Source organism: Vanessa tameamea, chromosome 18 (genome assembly GCF_037043105.1).
Source record: "Vanessa tameamea isolate UH-Manoa-2023 chromosome 18, ilVanTame1 primary haplotype, whole genome shotgun sequence".
In the NCBI taxonomy this organism is placed as follows: domain Eukaryota; kingdom Metazoa; phylum Arthropoda; class Insecta; order Lepidoptera; family Nymphalidae; genus Vanessa; species Vanessa tameamea.
Window position 1 is genome coordinate 8,108,615 of NC_087326.1, and position 12,689 is coordinate 8,121,303.

Below are 12,689 nucleotides of genomic sequence, written 5' to 3' on the forward strand. Positions count from 1 at the left end.
TAACCTCTCCCAGTAAGGTTGGTATCCAAGATTTTTAGGATCCACAAACACCATACCAGCTCTGGAAACTGTCGCGGGTGATGCATAATTGAGGTCTCCAACTTCGAACAACAGCGCACAGTACGGAGCGAGTCTGATTCGTTCTCCATTAGCGAGTGTTAAAAGCTTATTATCGTCCATTACTGAATTCATGTTTTCAATCCATAAAGCGTCAACGTCACCGTCGAATAGAGAATACCGACGCTCGTCTTTGTCAGCAGGTCTTGAATTAATTTTATAATATAATTTTACTATTATAGCAAGTAAATGCTTGATTTATTTTGTATATTATTTCATAACATATACCTGTTCATTTCACGAAATATTTTAGAGTAAAGGCCATCAGTCCAATCTCTGGTAACGGGATCAAGAATTCCATACAATTCCACTACCGAACAAGCCTGTTTGATAAGATTTTATTTTAGTGTTATGTTAATAATACAATAAATGAAAATATTACAAACAGTGTTATATAATATAAACTTTTACTTAGTCATTATAACGTAACTAACTGTAAATGAAATTGTTACAGACATCTTGAATGCCACTTGGCATCATAATAATTATATCAACTTCTATTATCAAGTAATCATATAAAATACTGTTGATGCCGGAAAATAAAAAGGTTTTATTTAAATCGACCGAATTCAAATTATAGTTCCACTGGGCTTATCCGCAGCATTCAGGCTAAGTGGCTTTTGATGTCATTTTGAAAATGTCCCAAATAACCCTAAATATTTAACTCACAATAAGTTAAATATAAAAACTTAAGTTTAGAAAAACATTTTAAGTGTATAAAAGTAAACAATATCCAATTCCAATTAAAAATAAAGATGCGATCAGCTAATATAATTTAAAATTTTGAACCGGCTCTTTGTAAATTACACAATGTGTATACTATTATAAACAATAAATTTAAAATCAATTTATTCCACAACGTAACCGACTTAGAAGTGTATTAAGTTATTTATATTACATATGTACCAATTTTATTAGATATAATCCAGTCGACTGCGTATCAATTCACAAGCATAGTAGCACGAACGTTCGCTTTTAAAATATTAATTGATATATTTTCAAAACTTACTTTAGGGTTAACTATAGTTAGCTTGGTGGGCAGTCCCAGATTGTTCTGTGCCTTCACCAGGGTTTGGAGGATGACAGTCTTGCCGCCTCCGGTCGGTCCGACCAACATCGTGCAGTGCCTTGTCATCATTGTCTCATACATTTGGACCACTTTATCAACCTGTTCCAAAATTTAATAATAGCATCATATTCATGTTTTTTTTATGTATAAGTTGTATTTCCTAAGCGCTTAATACACTTTATACCTAAGATATATCGTTCATTGTATCAGAATAAGTAAATTTAACAAAATAATACGATAAAACTCGTAACCCAATAATGTAAATGATTTAAAATTGTGATTACAATGGAAAAATTTTCACATTACGTACTAATCTAATAATAGTTATAATACTTCTGAAACTACTAATTTCTGAAACGTTGATCAAAGTCAGTTTAACTAGGCTTGAATCTACAGTAATAGCATCTGATGATGCGATGTGCAATGAGCGTTGACTGATTGATGAGATTTTACTAATCTGAATTTCTCTTTTCAGAAACTGGAGGTTATTTATATAATTTTAAGTTTCAGAAATTCATCGTTTCAGAAACTGGAGGTTTTTTGCATAATTTAAGAAGATACTACGATACCTGATGTGGAAGAACTATATATCCATCGCTTTCAAGTACATCCACGACTGCGGCATTGAAGTCTGGATAACCAACTCGAGGGCACTCCAATCCAGGAAAAAGATCTTTTATAAGACCAAGGAACAGTGGCACATCTTCAAACACGAACTTCGGATGATTCATATCTCTATATAATATATACAGTTGTTAGTTTTAAGTAAAATTGGACAAAATTATATTTTAAATATTATAATTACGCCCAAACTTTAAATACGCAGAAAGCCTTATCACCTTAAACTTACATTTAGAATACAGAATATGCATTTTGTATTTTCTTAATAATTTTTTTTTTTGAATTTTAAAATTAGGAAATAATGTTTACTTGACTGATCTACATTCAATTATATTTCATTTGATGTACTTTAGGAGGCAGGTCATGCGATGTTTTTTCTTCGGTTCGCTACCAAGAATTTCTAAATGAAAAACATAATGTCTTTTTAACTTAAAACCCCGTACCTCGCAATCTGCTGCCGTACTATGTACAGTAAGGCTTCACCTTATAGGAACAAAATAAAAAGTTCAGAAAATAGTAATTAGTATTATAGTTTAAGAGTATAGACCTGAGAGCTCTCATCAACACCATTATTTCGCTCAGCCCAGGTGAGTCCCTTCTAAGTTTTCCTGCCATTCGTAAAACAGCTGTTAAAGCTCTCAACCCCCAATCATAATGAGATTGCTTAGACAACTGCTCTCGAGCTACTTTGTACAGAACTGTCATTTTTTTGGCTAACACCTGAGAAAAAAGTTATTTTTTAAAGGATTTTTTTTTATTTTTATATATTTAAATCAAATATGTAACTTATTCGAATAAATAAAATCATACATACCTTAGCAGTAAGGAATCCATCAGAAAAAAGGGAGATTTGGCAAATCATTTCCAAATCAGGTAAAATACACACGACAGGTCGGAAGAGTGCCTTCACTGATTCAGGCAGTTCAGTACGTCCGGCATAACCTGGATTCATCGTTATAAAAATCCCTACTTTATTGTCCATGGTGATTTCTTGACCTTCAAACTGATAAAAAATACTATATTATAATAAATATATCAGGTTAAATAAAACGAAAATTGTAATTTTATTCGGTCTTACAGTAAATCGCTTAAGCTTCATTAATAAAGCACTTCGAATGCATTGAAGCTGAGTCGATATTACGGATAATACAGAAATATCAATGCGATTGAACTCGTCGAAACAGCCCCAGGCACCACATTGACAAAGTCCTGCTAATATTTGACCAACGGCTCTGAAGTCCATGCCTTCTCCACAATTTGTTACAACGCATAACAGACCTAGAGCTTTAGCTAAATCTTTTGTTGTTTCCGTTTTCCCTGTACCAGCAGGACCTATATAGGTACATAAAGTATAAAAAAAATATATATTTTAAAGACTAAATCTATAAAAGCATTTAACCGCCAGTTTCAGAAAAATGAGCAGTCTGATTTAGTAACCTGACTAAATACTGAACGCTTATTCTGTCATCGGCAGCCATTCATTAAGTCATATTCATTAATGTACAGCTAGATCAGACTTTCAGAAACTGGAGATATCAGTCAAATTTGATATTTTATTGTCACCTGCAGGTGCACCTCCCAGTTGCATTGTAAGCGCTTGAGTAATGGTCAGATAAATTCGATCTGTTAAAGGCGTAATAACAAGTCGACCATTGAGACCCATATACTCGTACCCATATTCAAATAATCCTGTAAAATTATTCTAATGTATTTCACCATGTTTTATAGCCTAGACAGCCTTTAATTTTTTCCTTATTTAAATATACCTGTGCATTGCTTTATCCAGAGATTATCATCTTTCTTCATCCAATAAAACCTAAGTTGGCTTTCCCATTCAAATTCGGCAGCTTCAGTAACGTTGTCCCTCACAAAGCCCTCGATTATATCGCGAGCGTGCACGTCAATTGTTGTTATCGTGCGGAACTTTAGACGATCATTGGATGATAAATCTATAAAATAACAAAACTTAGACACTAATTTTGAGTCATATTCATCACACAGCGGTCCGCCGTTCCCTACCGGAAAGTATCTTTTATTTATGGATATATTTAAAAAAAATGGCAATTTCACAAGCTACAGCAGTAGGTTAGTACATTGTGATAGACGAATGTGATTCCAAGATATAGTGTAGTGTTACTTTCATTTAGATCACTTTTGTTAAAGTAATCTTGAATTTTTCCTTTCTAACATAATGTAAGGCAAACAATTATTTTGTAAACGAACTTTACGTCAGTGATAATGCATAATTTACATCGTCATAATTAGGTTGTTTCCTGTCAACTTTAAAAAGTAATGAGGTATCACCAGCTAACAATACAAAACCAATAAAAGCAAAGTCATGATATAAAAAACAAAATGATAAAATAATGATTTTAACACCTTGTCTAACTTTAACCACCAGACCATCTAATTGTTCGTTTTGACGTTGCAAATGTTCTTTCATAGCTCTTTTGTTTCCGTTCCTGATTCGTAAGAATGTCTCTTCAGTCTCAGCGGTCCACCAAACACCGTTAGCAGCGAGACACACCATACCCTGATACTCCATAATCCAATCTGTCCTGAAGTAGCATCAAAGAGTTAGTTTTTTTTTTAATACTAGAGGGTTAATATATATTATAAGCAAATATATTTGAAGGTAAATAAGGGGGTAAAAAATTAATATTGTTATAATTTTAAGGAGATATTTTTTTATTATTCCTTACATTGTTAAAACGCCATTAATCACAGAATTTATGTAGCACTTATGTTACTATATAAAATGATTTTGTTCACACTCATACTGTCTGTATGAATCAAAAAGATTGGTTTTTGATCCGCAGAAATACGAATAAACCGATACGCCTTAGACTTGTAACGAACGTGGAGTTCTAGCATTAATTTACTTAATAAAAGACGAATTATTCTGAGAAAACAAACCAAAAAAATATCATTCAAATCGACTGATATTGCCAGAAATTCGAGTTTGTAAAGAAACAAACTCTTCAGCATTATATTAGTTAGGAATGCGTTATATAATTAATCGTTTAAAAGTATGAAATATTCTACCTCGGTACTCTCCAATTCTTTCCATAATAGAATATAGCCTTTTTGCTTATAAACTTATTAGTATTGCGCATTTCAATCAATACCAAATTCATCCAGTCCTCTACTCTCCCCTCTGTATATACAACACGACGAAAATCCATAATCTGAAATAACGTTTCATGCGTGTTAATGGCACGCACCATGCATGTTCTCACTACATAAATAAAAATGTCTTAAATATTGCCATATAACAAATTTATAATATATATAACAACAAGTTACACGTTTAATAAGAATAGGAGTTCATTAGAAGTTATCATATAAATTCACTTTACCTCTCCCTCAGCGGATATCATTTTAGCAGCTACAGGGCGATTGGTATGGTCCACGTACAAGTCTAATGCTCTTATATTGTCGAACATCTGGAAATTCATTAAGTTTTAAGAATTGTTCTGATAAATTTCATTTGGGATTACCTTATTTTACTGTATTTCAATACAAACCTTTATCATGTGTTCCTGTACACAACTGCATTCGCTACTTCCCAAAATAGATAATAATTCGTCAGTCGATATAAAGAAAAATCTCGGGAAGATACGTCTCTTTGAATCCAAGTAATCGTTAAGAGACTTCTGACATCTATAATAAATGTTTATTCACATAATATCATTGAATCATAATTTAGATTAATAGTCTGACTGGCTATTATTCTAGATTATAAGTTTTTATTTTATATTTGTTCTGTATGAACATTTATATCATCTATATATAAGCATCTATTACATGAATAAGATGAAGAAGCTACGTGGTCTTGTTAATGACAACCTTATAATTACAATATCGTGTAGAGTTTCTTAAGATTCTTAACATTTGAGCAAGATCGTATTATAAGCCGTTAAAATTAACTCAATAACAAACTTACTTTTGTAAGCCTAACCCTAAGCCTATAAATTCTTCTAATCTACCACTAATGGTGCAACAATCGACAACATTTAATCGCTTCGCGGTATCCAACATTATCTGCAAAGAAAATTGTACAGACATTAATACACTCAAATCACAAATAATACTTTTAACGAACAAAAGTTCCCTAGACTGACACTAATTTATCACCTTTCTAAATATCTTATCAATATCGTCGAACTTCTTAGCCTCCTCGGGCAGCTGCGTCCGAATGTCTCCACCCACAAATATACCTTCAAGGTACAACCACTTGCGTTGCGTTGCGAACCACTCCTCAATTACCTCAGATATCAGAGCCAAGCGACGCTCCCAGGTTTGGACTACAGTGAGGAAAGGACCGATGAATCTAGAAATCAATAAATTTAACTTGATTTTTAATTTTTTTTATACATATCTGCTCACAATAATAAAATAATGTATGTACTCATACGGCAAACACTCGAAATAGTATTTGAAATTATTTGATATTAGCAATTACAATTTACTTAGGAAAGCAACATGTGCCATGATGATGTAACGATACAACTTTGCTGTCTGGTAAAACCGACGCTTGCAATGTATTTACTTCTTTAAAAATCAAAAGCAAGTATGATATATTTAAATATTTTTAGTCGTAGAGAAGTGCTCACTGCGAGGCGGCCATGCTCTGTAATGACATGGCGTCGTCGTCCAGCTTGACGACGATCTCGTCGCAGGGATTGAGTGTGTAACCGCGGTCCTCCCCGCGGTTGAAGTGTCTTGTCACCGTGAATACAATGTTGGACCACGTCTCCTGTACGTCTCGAACTCCACGTTCGATTGACAATTCCTTTTGTCATTAAATCACAATTAAAACATTAACAGTATAAAGTAACGATCATCCCTTTTTTTTTAAATAAATAGTGTCGTAATTGTGTGAACGCACAAAACGTTCTTAATATAATTTAATCGTCTTACGAACTTGATGGCGAAGATAAATTTGCAAAAAAAAATCACGGAAATTTTAAGTTTTGTATCCTTAAGAATAAAATATTTATTTGGTCAGAAGACTGACATTAATAATTACAAGGCACCACGTACACCAACACTTTCGAATTATTTAAGATATTTTTTTATGTCACCTTTATGGCATGGTTCACGATTTCTTCAGCCACGTCCTGATACTTGTGTAATTCCATAGCAAACATATTTTCTAAGGTAAAACGTTCGGGGGACATGTCAAATTCTTGGCCTATGAAAAACATTTTACAATTTAAAAAAGCACTCATCCAAAAATTACAAACCTATAATTTTGTCTTTAATTACCAGTTTTAGCCATCAATTCTTTCCAATGTCGTTCTCGCATAGCTTCATTTTTCAGAGAAACCATAAGAGGTACGACATTTTTAAATTGCTTCATCTTTAAATCTAACATTAGACCAGTATTTGTGAGGCGAACAGCTTTTGGTAATTTCCTAGACAGTAGTAAATTATAAATTTTTTGGTTTTAAGCATAATATTATGTAAAAAAAATACATCATACTACCTGTACTCTTTAAAAAATTGTTCAATGCCATCGACCAAAGCTTGAGGATTCAAATTAACCCACAAAGTCTTGGCCCATAACTCGCGAGCATTCTTTTGCGCTTTGTATATTTTATATATCTGTTCCATCGCTTGGAAGTCAGTTTTTGCTCGATTAAAACTTGAGAAGTCTGCGAGAGGATTGTCAAAAAGTTGTTCTGCCGCTTGAAGAATTCTCTTCCGTGACTCTATTTCATCGAAAAGTTTTGTATATTCCTGCGAAGAAAAAATATTATTGACATATTTATTAGGTGTGCTTTTCATACGGCATGTATTTAAACTAATAGAAGTAACTTGGAAATAAAAGGAATTTTATTAAATTTAAAATTTTGTGACTACTCAATACTTTTACTATGAACAAATAAGTGTATCAAAAGGTCACTTGTTTTTTTATTGAAGGCGATTGCAGAATCTAATTATGAAATCAGACGGTAGAGCGCTCGCTTAGCATTCGAGTGATGAGAATTTGTTTTTTTTTAAAGAAAATGTAACTTATAAGTACTCAAACTCTTACTGCAACATATTCACTATATAATTGCCACAGGTTTTCATCGGGGGCGTAGCTCAGATGGTAGAGCGCTCGCTTAGCATGCGAGAGGTACCGGGATCGATACCCGGCGCCTCCAATTACTTTTTTATCGTACAATAATACTATTTAGAACTTACACCCTTGCTGAACATATTGCCTATATAATTGCCACAAGTTTTCATCGGGGGCATAGCTTAGATGGTAGAACGCTCGCTTAGCATGCGAGAGGTACCGGGTTCGACACTTGACAAAGTTATATTTTCAGGGATCGTTATAAACGTAAGTACATTGTAAGAATAGCATATTCTCTTGCTCAAGTGTGCAATATCAAACATTTTACCTCCATAAGCAATAGTCCTCTATCCATATCATCCCCGACCGTACCTGGTCCTTCAATATCGAACTTTTCAACGAAGTCGTCTAACTCTCTTAGGAAATTGGCAATCTCAACTACATTTAGTTTGGAGAACTTGTCTTTTGTCTGTTCGAGGGTATTGCCCCGAAACAATGAAGTTTGGTAAAGACTACCCCAAGATGATTCCAGATTTTTAGCGAAATCAATGTCACCATCTGATACCTAAAACAATTTGTAGTTGATTTAAATAAATAAATGAAAAGTTTTTTTTTTAAAGATAAAAGAAAACGATTTATTGAATAAACACAAAAAAAAAAAAACGAATAATTAATGTCACGAATGTAAAACCCACGTCAATGCTGTGTTGTCGTAAAATGTGAAAGATTTCCTGCATGTTTCTAAATTTCACTTCAGCTGTGATCGTCAACTGTTGCACTTGTGTAATGGTCGCCATCACCAGCTTGAAGTCTTCGAGTCCTTTAATGTTCATGTTCATAGTCATTCGAAGAGACTGAGAAATAAGTTTTTATAAATGTTATATAATTTTTAATTTCTATTCAACGGATAGACTGACATAGCTGAACCGAACTGGTAAGTGATCACTACTGCTCAAAGACAATCACACTTTAAGAAATATTAAGCATCCATTATTTTGCTAATATGCCACCGACTTTGGAAATTGGAAAGAAACAATACTAAGTAAGTAAACGGCAACTGCTAAACAGCAGTACCTAGTTGGTGGCGCATTGGCGGTGTGAGGAATGGTTAATATTTCTTATAGCGCCTTTGACAATGGGCGGTAGTGACCACAACATCAGGTGGCCTATTTGCTCGTCCGCCTATCTATATGATAAAAAAAAAGTATTTAGTAAGTATGTTTATATAAAACTAAGACAATACGTATACACAACTCAATAATTTAATCTGTGTCCTATTCCTATAATGATCATGAAATATTTCCATTGGCACTTTGTATGCAAATAAATAGTTAGAAAAAACTAAGTTACCTCGATTTGATTTTTCAAATCATACATATTCATTCTCGTTTTTGATGCAATACATTGACCAAGGATGTCTTTCCATTCTTGTGCGTGTCCCTGCACTTGTTGTATAATCGGCCGTAAATTAACTCTTATAGCTCCGATGTCCACATATTTTATATGAGAATTTAAGTCTGCTATAATATCTTCGAAGAAGAAAAACTTTTCATCATATTTATGGATTTGTTCATATTTTTGAACATATTTTTCACACGAAAGATGCTTATCAAATGCCCATAAATGTTGGTACTTGTGCCATCTGGTGTAAAAATAAAAGAAAAATATAAAAATATTTTTAACGGCATTAAAACCTTCTAAATTCAAAAATATGTAGGTACATTAATAAAATAAAATATGATTCTAACTTTTGAATATAAGTGTTAATATCCTGCGTGAGTCGATACACAGTATCTTGTATGAGAAGCGTGACATCATTTATAGCAACCACGCGCAAGATATCCTCGAAGTAGGAGAAGACGTAGAACTCATTGCCAGTCGCTTCGACTATCCTCTGAGGCGGGCACGGGAGGCAAGTTTTTTTCATCCAACGAGGAAAAGTAGTCAATCTTTAAAAATAAAATTGTTTAAGTATTGGATATCATGATCTCAGATTGCATCAGTTATTAAAATAATCTGATATATAGCAGACCGTAAATGTTTCCCTGCTGGGCAAGGATTCCTCACCTCGGGAGGAGGAGGTTTGGAGTTTATTCCACCACGCTAATTAGTTGTTCTTAGTTTTATTCTTCAGTTCTGCTTACTTAAATATTTTTTATATTTCTACGTATGAGTATGTATGCGTTGTTTTCATAAAAAACCGAATTATATCTAATAATAAATTAGAATAACGGTAAGTAGTTAAGGTTAAGTTAGCTAGCTATTAGGCATATAAGAATATTAAAGAAAAATCATCAATCAACCAGAAACGATGCGTTAAGTTGCACTTTTGATATTATTCCTTTGGTGAAAACTCGGTAAATTGACGGATTTTATATTTTGTATAAATAATATAATTAGAATTTATGTATGTGTAAGTTTTACCAATAGATAAACATCACTATCTATTCAGTTTGGTTATTAATATGAAGTGACCTATTCAAGAAGTGCTTGATGTTATATCCGAGTATATTGCAGAGCTCGGAGGGTGCGGGGCGCGCGGCAATATCGGGCGCCGCGAGCACCGCGTCGACCTGGAACAGCGGAGTGTTGCCGCTCAGTGTGCTCTGGAACTGCTGGAGATTCTCCAGGGTTAGCCTGAAAGTGGAACGGCAATTGTATTGGGTATATGTTATATCTGTGTATTATTAACACATATTGATTTATTATTATATTAATAAAAGTGTTAATAATAGCCATAACATATACATAACAAAATTCTTACGTAAGAAGGCTTTTGAAAATTTTCTTTTCCCAAAAAGTGTAGTATGACGACATGACTTCGGAGCGTCCAGTGCTGGTTCCAAGTATTAAGTACTCGAGCTTCATTAAATTGGGGCCGATGCGATCATAGAGTCGGGACAAATTCGCAATGCGCTCGAGGCGTTCATTTTCCACCTCCACGAAGTAAGTCTAAAATTGAATAGTTGTTTATATTTAATGAATAAGTAAATAATAAATAAATATTGCATAACATCACATACATTTCTCTGATCCCAATGTAAGTAGGTAAAGCAATTGTGGTATGGAAAATCAGAAGTAACGAGGGTACCACAAACACCCAGACTCCAGACAACATAGGAAACTAATGAACTTGTTCTACATCGACTCAGCCGGGAATCGAACCCGGGACCTCGGAGTGGCGTACCCATGATAACCGGTGTACACACTATTCGACCACGTAGGTCGGCAAAATAAAATGCTCTTGTGATATTATTCATTCATGACTGATTGATTTATATCATAACTTTATTTACCTTGCACGGGTATAACCATGTATCATCTGGTTCCCCTGTTTTTGGGTCGATGTAGTTCTTAGGCCGCACACAAGGGAACAAGTCGAACATTTCTATCTGATCTAGCAAGAACTGAATTTCTTTTTCCACCATCTTTAATTGTTGATATATAGCTTTCAATGAGTTCTCACCTTAAAAATGGAAAAATGTAGAATGCGTTTAATCAATTTTAAGCTACAACTTATTAATTAATTTATTTATTTTCGATTTAAATTCATTAATTTAATTTAGAATTTGCTATGCTGAAAAAGCTACACCTTTGGTAATATCCTTGATGTAATCATTTATCCCCAAAGCCGTCCATGTGATTCTGGTCAATCCTGGTAGGATGTGTCTCTCCATGTCTAGAAGGTGCTTTTTCATAAGGTGCGTCTCTGAGATACTGAGAGATGCTGTGCTAGCATTGTATTTTATTATCACGTTCTCCAATGCTTCCAGTTCGTAGTAAAGACGAGCCTTCTGCATGGATACATCGCGAATATTGGGCGGTACGTCGAACCCTGTTAATTACAGTTTTATGCTATTTGAATTCGAGTATAGTAAAAATAAACTAGTATAATATTGCAGCCATTAGAATGCGTGTTATTTGAATATATAAAAAGATATACTGCTGTATACAATACTAAGACTCGATTAATTTACTTCAAATTAAAAAAAGGAACTTTAAAAATTTTGTTTATATCGTAAAATCGACCCACAATTTAGATGATCATTGGAAAATTTATATTGTATAAAATATCCATAGTTAATTCATATTTATTGGAATAGTAAGGATTTTTTAAGTATTGTATTTTAAAGTATAAAGCCGCTAAAATGAGCTTCTATTGAGCTCAAATGACTTACAGTGACAAAATCATAGGAAAAACCTTAAATAATATAATATTCAAGATTCAAGACATTTTTGAGTGATCGACTTTGTTTAAGCCTGCAAATGAATACAACTTAATTTGCCATTCAGGACATAAGAAAAGAGTATCGGCAAAAAGGTCTATCGATTTCAAGGAGATTAAAAGCATTAATTAATTTCCAGATACAGCCCCTTCAAACTTCTTAAGCAACCAATTATTTATTTATATTTTAATCAGATGTATACAAAGATACAGTTTAATAAGGGTACTTGATGAATAATATGTTGCGAAGTTGGTACTTTATGAAGTTCTGATATTTTTTAAATTAGAAGTATTTCACATTATAAAAAATAAATGCTTTCTTAATATAAGACATTCTTAATTAGATTCGCAACTAAATATTGAAACTCGTAATAAACCTAACCTAATTTCTCCATGAGCTCCGCTTCATGTATTATGAGAAAGATGTGCCTGTCGAAATTAGGCTGAAATTCTAATTCATACTCTTGCATAAGCTTGTGAACTGTCATGTCTCTCCAAGTAACGTCAGTCTGTAAGAAAATGATTATTATGTTTGAAAAGAATGTACGGATAGATAGATAGCGTGTTTTTAAATAAAACCTCGTAAG

General features: G+C 33.4%; 1 protein-coding gene and 1 non-coding gene across 2 annotated transcripts in view; one reads left to right on the forward strand and one right to left on the reverse strand.

Annotated features, from left to right (window-relative positions):
* Positions 1-12,689, reverse strand: part of LOC113398821 (dynein axonemal heavy chain 10) — a 56,912-nt gene that overhangs the window by 30,562 nt on the left and 13,661 nt on the right. The window contains exons 21-48 of the mRNA XM_026637759.2: positions 12,485-12,611; positions 11,470-11,712; positions 11,174-11,343; positions 10,642-10,829; positions 10,353-10,514; positions 9,626-9,826; positions 9,228-9,519; positions 8,573-8,731; positions 8,206-8,442; positions 7,299-7,552; positions 7,079-7,227; positions 6,895-7,004; positions 6,424-6,602; positions 5,945-6,140; positions 5,754-5,851; positions 5,335-5,470; positions 5,167-5,253; positions 4,853-4,995; positions 4,187-4,365; positions 3,574-3,756; positions 3,371-3,496; positions 2,886-3,139; positions 2,622-2,810; positions 2,355-2,527; positions 1,756-1,921; positions 1,127-1,285; positions 346-440; positions 5-262 (exon numbers count right to left, since the gene is read on the reverse strand). Of these exons, the coding sequence (XP_026493544.2) occupies positions 5-262; positions 346-440; positions 1,127-1,285; positions 1,756-1,921; positions 2,355-2,527; positions 2,622-2,810; positions 2,886-3,139; positions 3,371-3,496; positions 3,574-3,756; positions 4,187-4,365; positions 4,853-4,995; positions 5,167-5,253; positions 5,335-5,470; positions 5,754-5,851; positions 5,945-6,140; positions 6,424-6,602; positions 6,895-7,004; positions 7,079-7,227; positions 7,299-7,552; positions 8,206-8,442; positions 8,573-8,731; positions 9,228-9,519; positions 9,626-9,826; positions 10,353-10,514; positions 10,642-10,829; positions 11,174-11,343; positions 11,470-11,712; positions 12,485-12,611 (4,913 nt within the window). The remainder of the gene's footprint in view (positions 1-4; positions 263-345; positions 441-1,126; positions 1,286-1,755; positions 1,922-2,354; positions 2,528-2,621; positions 2,811-2,885; positions 3,140-3,370; positions 3,497-3,573; positions 3,757-4,186; positions 4,366-4,852; positions 4,996-5,166; positions 5,254-5,334; positions 5,471-5,753; positions 5,852-5,944; positions 6,141-6,423; positions 6,603-6,894; positions 7,005-7,078; positions 7,228-7,298; positions 7,553-8,205; positions 8,443-8,572; positions 8,732-9,227; positions 9,520-9,625; positions 9,827-10,352; positions 10,515-10,641; positions 10,830-11,173; positions 11,344-11,469; positions 11,713-12,484; positions 12,612-12,689) is intronic.
* On the forward strand, positions 7,890-7,962 carry Trnaa-agc (transfer RNA alanine (anticodon AGC)). The gene has a single exon. It is a non-coding gene; the product is annotated as a tRNA-Ala (tRNA).